Source organism: Brachycentrus maculatus, unplaced genomic scaffold, assembly GCF_059751285.1.
Source record: "Brachycentrus maculatus isolate JH-2025_06_01 unplaced genomic scaffold, ASM5975128v1 h1tg000142l, whole genome shotgun sequence".
Classification (NCBI taxonomy): domain Eukaryota; kingdom Metazoa; phylum Arthropoda; class Insecta; order Trichoptera; family Brachycentridae; genus Brachycentrus; species Brachycentrus maculatus.
The window spans coordinates 1,334,340-1,343,065 of record NW_028280895.1 but is presented as its reverse complement, the minus strand read 5'-3'; the positions used below and the strand labels follow the sequence as shown (position 1 = coordinate 1,343,065).

The 8,726-nt window shown below is 32.0% G+C and overlaps 1 protein-coding gene across 2 annotated transcripts in view; it reads left to right on the top strand.

Annotated features, from left to right (window-relative positions):
- Positions 1-1,224: 1,224 nt before the first annotated feature.
- LOC148308995 (E3 ubiquitin-protein ligase parkin-like) overlaps positions 1,225-8,726 on the top strand; it is a 22,525-nt gene continuing 15,023 nt past the window's right edge. Inside the window, exons 1-2 of one of the 2 annotated variants that reach the window (XM_088260729.1) lie at positions 1,225-1,401; positions 7,834-8,053. In XM_088260729.1, the coding sequence (XP_088116855.1) occupies positions 1,279-1,401; positions 7,834-8,053 (343 nt within the window). In that variant the 5' untranslated portion in view covers positions 1,225-1,278. Of the gene's footprint in view, positions 1,402-5,798; positions 6,214-7,833; positions 8,054-8,726 lie in introns of those variants that run through there. The other variant, XM_088260730.1, reaches the window with a different exon arrangement.

The following is an 8,726-nucleotide window of genomic DNA, read 5'->3' as shown; positions in this document are numbered from 1 at the left end:
AAAAAAGTGCAAAAAATCGGCGGTAGTTTGTAGTATCGCCGTTTCATATAAATTAGCTTTCATAATTTTTTCATAAATATATATATATATATATATATATATATATATATATATATATATATATATATATATATATATATATATATATATATATATATATATATATATATATATATATATATTATTTATTCTTTTAATTTTCTTTGTCAACGTTCCTTTTCTTTTTATTAATACATAAAGCTATGAAAAAATACGTACCATTTTCTTGAATATACATACTATTACGTGAAAATTGGTAGATGTCCCGTTTTGAGGACAAAAATAAATGGTCAGTTTACCTATGCACCATTGGGGTGCGGGTAAGGGTTTGAATTGATTGAAATTGAAATTTTAATTCTCCAACAAATTGAACAGATAAAATTGGGTCCTGGATTGTCAATACGATTCTCATGCATCCATCAGAAACATTTTCTGCATCTTATCCATTTCTCTCCCTTTTTATCTTGTGAAAAACTTTTATAACAAACTGGTCATTCAGCGTCATCATTGTTACTATCTTCTATATCAGTAAAAACTGGATTTAGGTCATCATCAGATATCGCTCACTCCTTTCAAGAACGTCATAAATAAAAAAATCGTCAATTTTCAGTTGTGCATGTTTTCGGATTGCCCAGAAAATGTACGATATCCCAGCAAAAGCGGCATATTTTTAACTTAACATTTACCCGCCACAGGGCAGAAAGGGTTTGTTTTTGCATTTTAAAGAAAAGGTATGTTTCAATTATTTTTTTAAATAAAGTAAATATTTTTCAAATGGAGAAAAAACCTTCAGGTTTTACCTAAAAAGATCTGTTGCACAGTAAAAAGTTCAAAAAGTGGCTTGATATTTATTTTTAATACATTGTATTATATTTTTAAACTTTAAAAACGTTCTCCTGAAAAATCAAGTTTTTTGATTTATGACGTTCTTGAAAGGAGTGAGCGATATGTCCTCATCAAAAGATTGATTCTTTCGTGGCTTTTTGGTTTTCTTTTTGTTGCTTCCAGAAGTATTTTTTTTCAATTCTAGCTCTACTTTTTTTCTAGCTCTGCTTTTTCCCTACTTTTCTTTTACATATCGCGATCGCAGTCTGCTGTCTTTAATCCTTTTCCTTTAAATTTCTACGTCTATTTACTCATTTTTATGTGGTGAAATCGTGACTACCATGGCTTTGCATCGCTTAGTTGAAGTTGAATGTAGCATCATGAATGTTGAACCATCTGGAACTATAAACGGGGATGAAGAGCTGCTTAGCCCTGATAGTCCAGAATGTGTTCTTGACCTTCTGGAATCCAAATGCAACGAGACATCATTTACCAAAGATGTCGTGCTGTTTGCATCGATTGATAGAGGAGCATTTGGTGAGTCAAAGAAAATATTTTCTTTTTGGAATTCAATTAGATTTTTTTGTTGTTTTTTTGAATATATATTGAAAAAATATTATTACAATATTATTTTAACTCCTTACCTTTCGATAACTCTTTTCTTTTCAAAACTATATATTTATTTCGAAGAAAAATCTATTTTTCAATACAAAAACGGTGTTTTAAGAAAAGAAAAACGTTTATTCAAATGTTACCTGAGCTTAAAGAAAATTAAGGCCCAGATCTCAAACGTTTAAATCAGAATACGCAGAGCCGCGGTCAGGACTAGACGTGTCCTTACGCTCGATTTTTTTAAAAGAATTTATATAATATATACTTTTTTACAATATATATATTAAAAAAGAAATAAAGTGGGTGTATAATAATAAAATAAACAATGTGTTGCTTTGTAATTAAAGAAACGACAATAAAAGTTTATTCTTAATTAATCTTTACAATAATTTTCTATCTATCTGATTCTGACAGTTAACAATATTATATTTTTTATATCTGATGTCTTTTATTTTATTCAGTGCGACGCATGCGACATCTGGTGGTAGAACTGTTTTATGTAGGTACTATTTGTAAGTACTTAATAAAATGTATGGGTATTTTATTACACATATATATATATATATATATATATATATATATATATATATATATATATATATATATATATATATATATATATATATATATATATATATATATATATATATATATATATATATATATATATATATATATATATATAAATTCCATACCTTTCAAAAACTCTTTTCTTTTCAAAACTATACATTTATTTATTTTTCAATACAAAAACGGTGTTTAAAGAAACAAATAAATTACGTCAAATGTTACCTGGGTTTATAGAAAATTAATTTGCGATTTAACGAATACAAGGCTTCAATAGGAAGTAACTTGTTTGATGTTACTCTCCCTCAAACATTCTACCTTTTGATCAGTTACTCTCCTGTTCCACCTCTACTAACTGAAATGTGTTCGTCCTCCCAATAAAGGCAATTTCCTCTGATGTCAATACGTTTCCCAGCTGTTTTCAATTGCACTTCGAAATTGGGTCGTTTTTCAGATTTGGGAGATAGAAAACAAATAATGCGATACTTCGTCACCGATGTCGTACATTTTCGTCTCGAATCACTTCGTGGGTCATTTATTGTTGATTCTCTCTAAAGGTGATCCCAGTGTCCCTCTATTGCAGTGTTCCGCAAACTTTTTCTATTCAAGATACACCTACCAAATTAAGAAATTTCAGAGGTGCATATTTATGGTAACATATTTAACATATCTTAGTCGTACAGGAGAAAGTGACCAACTAACAAAACGTAAAATGTTCAGAAGGGCCATTTAATTCACTTTTGCTTGGCAAGAAAATAAACATCAATGCAGTTAGTCATTTTTAACGAGTCAATATATTATACTTCCAAGTTAAAAATCGCTTTGTGATTTTTTCAGGGCAATATTAAGCTAGTAAGATATCAAATAGTCAATGATCATGTTTTTGTAAAAAAAAATGCACTTGGTCACTTTCTCCTGTATGACTACGATATTATGTTTAATCCAAAATGTGAGCCTACTTAACTAAGCACAGGCAATCAAAGTTTGGAGCAATCGTGTTATTTTCACAAGACTAGACTTTTTCCACGGCACACCAGTGTGCCGCGGCATACATTTTGCAGAACAATGCTCTAGCGCAGTGGTTTTGAACCTTTTCAAAGTCAGGGAGCACTCAAAGACCCAAAATACATACAAAGTTAACTTTTAATTAAAAGAAAACTGATTATTTTATGACAAACAACTTAAAAGTTACATTAATTAACAACAAAATACATAAAAACATAAATACTCCGATGAAACTTTTCGCGGTGAAAATGATTTGATGTGACACCTGAGCTTGTCGGCTTTTACGAATTTCAGCGATATTATGTCTAATATTTTACATAGTTGCTAATACTAATATTTGTTAATCCAAGGTTCACAAATCACGGGTCTCAAATCCTTTCAATGAACCTGCAATTGATGGAGCACCATCTGTATAAATTCCTACACATAATTCCCATGATATTTTCATTTGTCCTATGTAGGATGATATAGAATTAAAGATATATTGCGCGCTGTTTTAAGGTGAACGCACACAACGTCACTTTGCAAGGGTGCTGCCATCTAGCCATTATATTCGCAACTCAAATCGCACAGTAAATGAGCCAACATAAAATTTTGGCTTTCATAATTTCGCGGAGAACTTGCAACGAGCTCGCGGAGCACCGGTTGAGAACTACTGCTCTTGTGAGACGGAATACCTGTCGATTTTTCAATCTAATAGCTTCTTTATTGAGAGATGTATCAACGGACTTGTAGTATTCTACAAAACTAACCATGCATGTTTCAATTTTGTCATGTTTTGCTGGATTAAAATCCTACAATTCTGAAGAGATTTCACATGCGTACATGAGTAGAGTTATTAACAACATTTTGAGTGTGTCCAAATACTTGTTCACAAATCCCGAATCATGTCCAATTAGGAGTTTTTTTTTACTTTTATTATTAGATTAAAACCAATATTTTTAGCTTTTCCACTTTTTTATTTGACCAGCGACCGGGTTTCGTCGTTACCGACATCATCAGACTGGTATGTCGGTAACGACGAAACCCGGTCGCTGGTCAAATAAAAAAGTGGAAAAGCTAAAAATATTGGTTTTAATCTAATAATAAATTAAAAATGCAATTCCATCACGAAGTGTCAGTGGATAATATAAAGTTTTTTTTTTACATTATAAGAAGAATATGGAAGTCTGAACATTTACAGGGTTTACGACATAATCCAAGATTAGGACCTCACATATAAATGAAAGTATAAATGAAAGAGTTTCTGGTTGATAAAAGCTTCCCTCGTCCCACCATAGATGTATCTAGTGAAGTCTCCCGCACTGTGTTTCGAGTTTGATCGATATATCTAGAAGTTTCAAGAATTTGAGTAGTGTGGTTGTCAATCTTGTGTAGATTTGGTAAACGTTACACATGTGTAAAGTGATCATTTAAAACAGCCTATGACGGTCGTAAGCCCTGTAAATGCCCAGACTTCCATATTTTTCTTCATCTATGTTAAGATGTCTAAAAATAATGAGCACAGTCATCATATTTATGATTATAAATTAATTTACTTTTTAATGCGGTTAGTTAAGAACTTAAAATGTTTTCCATGCGTGATCGCCGATCGTTATGCACGTTTTAACACGTTCTCCCTTTTGGAACATTTATTTTAATTCCTCATTTAAAGTTTAAATGATTACTGTTTTGGTTTACTTTACCCTCTTTGATATATTTGAATTTGTAATGCTACTTTCGGGTAGAACTAAGCAGTCATTAAATTGTTAAGTGTAAGATGAAACTGCGGCTCTAACTTAAAATAATTAACGAAACACTTTATTCAACTTATAAAACTTGGAAATTTGAAACGATATCTTTTTGCATATGTTCGATACATTTAATCTCAGGAACTACATGCCCCATTGACTTCAGACATTAGATATATGTTTGTCCATTTGTTCAATTTATATGTAAGATAAATTGCGCGTGCAGCACCGTTTATAAAATAAACTTTTTAAGAATAAAGACTGAAAGAGAATAAATGCGAGAGGCAGAAAGAGAGAGCATCTTACAAAAAGTACAGCAATCCAAAATTTGCATAAAAATATTTTGTTCATAATATTTACTGTTATGGATTTATGCTTCAATTGGTAATACTGATATTAATAGTTTGTAATACCATATATATATGAGTTAAATGTCCGTGATTCGGTATGTTCGTGAAAACGAGAAAAAATGTATCTATTATAGTTCAGGATTTTGTTGTTGATTCGTTGTGTTTGTTAAAATACAATAATAAATAGTAATTACACAATGCGTGGTACTTCAGGTGTTCATATATAACGTGTGACGTGTACATCTACAACACACGTATACGCGAAATTATTTTATTCTATTGCTTTGTATTGTTGTGTATACGTCACTCTCTTTTGCTTCACTCCAATGGCGTCAGAAAATAAAATTCTCTTTCTTGTCAAAACGGGACGCGTCCTTGAAATTTCACTCTCGATTCTCCTTCAGTTATCGATTATTGAATCAGCGCCTATGAAGTTTCACTTCAAAAAAGGGGAAAAACGTCAATAAAATAATCATCGCCTAAAAAAAATTAAAGTCACATAACAATAAAAATTTAAATACAATGTGGATTTTTCTTTCAATTTCAAACGCCAATATTATTTACAAACAAAAAAAATCAATCTTAAGTACCTACTTCTAGAAGGTAATCTTATTATTTTATTAGGATGGGCTATTTTTTTCAGGTTGGCAATATTGGTTAAATGTCAGTTGTCAGTTGAAAATATTGTCTGTGGTTGTGTTATCTGTCAAACCGCGAAATGATAATAATAGATAATACTCGCTATTTTGGTGCTATTCGTTAAATACAAAGTATAAATAAACAGCTTTTGATATTACTTATTACGCATCTTAGATAAATTTTCCACAATGAGTAGTATTTTTAATTTTTTATGTAACATCTTTTACAAAGTGATGAACATGTTTACTTTGGAAATATCCGGCCCCAAAAATGCACTAAGTATTTATGTGAAAACTAATACTGGTAATACTGTGTCTGTAAATTTAGACCCTAAATGGGACATAAAGAACGTAAAAGAAGTCGTGGCTCCGCGATTAGGATTCGAAGCTAGCCAGATGAAGCTTATACTAGCTGGGAAAGAACTGTGCGATTCCACTGTGATAGCGGTATGGCAATGAATTTTTATAAATCTTTTTTTTTAGATAGGAATTGCATTTATTATTTTTTTGTGAGGTCACTGCGACCATATTAGGTCTATTGCACCTCCCTCTGTATCACAGCTCACTCTCGAGACCTACATGAGTCATGTAACTCACGACCTGTCTTGGTGGTAGGAGTTTCACCTTCTCGGAGTCCAGTAGAGGTCCTCCAAGGATGTGACTTCATTTGCGAGCGAGTGCGTCACAGTTATATAGAATGTGGATGGTGTTTCGTTATCCTCCATACAAAATCTGCATACTGGGGAGTCATGTAGTCCAATTTTTGTCATGTGTTTCCTCAGTTTGCAGTGCCTGGTTAGGATCCATATTTGTTCTTCTTGTTGTATTCGTGGACCATAGACATCAACAAATAGAGCCGCCAATAATTTAGCAATGCTAGCAATATTAAAATAACTCCATCGTTTCTGTGACGTCATTTATTGCCAACTTATAAATTTAATGTTGAATTTAATTGACAAATTTAATTTTGAAGGCAGATTTTCCAAAAAATGATGAATGAAAATATTAATTATATCGGCTGTTATAAACACAAAACGAGTCTAATACAATCCTTTATAGGTTGAGTATGTTAAATTAGATATTCCTCCCGTCTGACAAAGATCCAATCCGATCCATACAATATTTTTTGGCATCTCTCGCGCTCTACTAAAAGTAAGCAAATAGACGCTTATATTTATTAACTTATTAATTTTTTTATTTCACAACATATTGCATACATAAATCATATATACACATATGGCATTATCATCGTCGACAAAATTCGTTTTAAAATTAGCTAATAAATTATTCATCCTTGTTTATTATAACTTCCATATTATTTATTTATTTATTTTATTTATTTTTCAAAACATATTACATACATAAGTCATATGTATAATATTCCCGATGAGTAATTTCTATTTCTCATTTTGGGACATGGGATTAAGGTTAACAAGACTGGAACACAAATAATAAAGTAACAAAAAAGTTTTTATTGTAAATAATAATAATAATAATAAAACCCTTATCCGCACCCCAATGGTGCATAGGGCACTGTGTCTTATAAACGCAGTGTTATCATGATCGTTTTACTTATGAAGGAAAGGTGATCAGCCCTCCGCTTCAGGTACCAGTCCATGGTAATATTGAATAAATATTACAGTGAAAAAATCACTTATATTTATTTTTACCCCCCTTGGGAATCGAACCCGGGACCTCCAGAACGGTAGCCGAGCGTGCTGACCATTACACTACGGAGGCGGACTATTGTAAATAACCAAAACTAATACATGGCAAAATGTGAAAACAATAAACAGGTATAATAAATAGGCACAAGAAGCATATTTAAAAGAAATAAATGAGAAAATAAACTTTTCACTAGTGTATTTTAATTTCAAGAAGACGCGACAACAAAACAAACCGTCTCAAAACAAAACAATTGAACCAATCAATCATAATCATGTCATTATAAGCGTCTCTATAATTACTTTTAAGTTCCTGTGAATACTCAGACTTTAATATATCTATGTTAATGTCAATTCTTTTTATACACATTTGGGCTAATTTTAGTATTCTTCTGCTTTGCAGGAATGCGATTTGGGAATGAAAAGTATCATACATGCAGTTCGGGTTAAGCCCAGGAAGGTACGTGTTTTAAGTAAAACGGAAGAAGATAGTGAAAGTGGAGGAGCATCGTCCGCTACTCTTCAAGAAGAGGAATCTCCATCGGAAGGATCCAAACCTCTCTCGGAAACTCTTCTCGATTTGCAACTGACTACTACGGAACGTGCCAGCGTAGCAGAATCTGGTAATTAATCATTTTAGTGCTGTGGCTTTTTAGCAAGTATGAAAATAAATGATTACAGTAAAACCTTGATGTAACAGACCTCTATTGAACAAACTTTGGATATAATGGACAAAAATCTGGTCAAATGCAAAAAAAAATAAAACATCCTGTTAATACTTATTTATTTTTTACAAAAATGTTAATAATATTAGTATATAACCACTCACTGAGATTTTTTAAGTCTACCGGTTTCGAGACATACCCGTCTCTTCGTCAGGACAATCACTACCACAGCATGCAAACAATACTACCCTTCACCACCATTTACACACTTAAAACTACACAAAATGTTTAACACATGCGATTTTTGGTTGACCCAAAGATCAACATGCAGTAAAGGTGCGTTACATGCACAAACATGCATTACGAGCCGAGGTTAAACGTGCACTAATAATATTATTAACATTGTGAAATGACTAAACACAAAGTAAATGCTTTAAATATTAACCGGATCCACGCGGCTCGCATAACCGTATGTGTTTTAACAGGACACGCCCCATACGCGGCTGACATAAGCGTTTGTGTTTTCACTTTGCTCCAAGTTTCGAACCTCAGTTCAACTTGGAGGGATTTTTTCATAGTGTGGAACTTTGGATAAAATAATACGTCAATCCTCGGCCTTATGACATCTGTT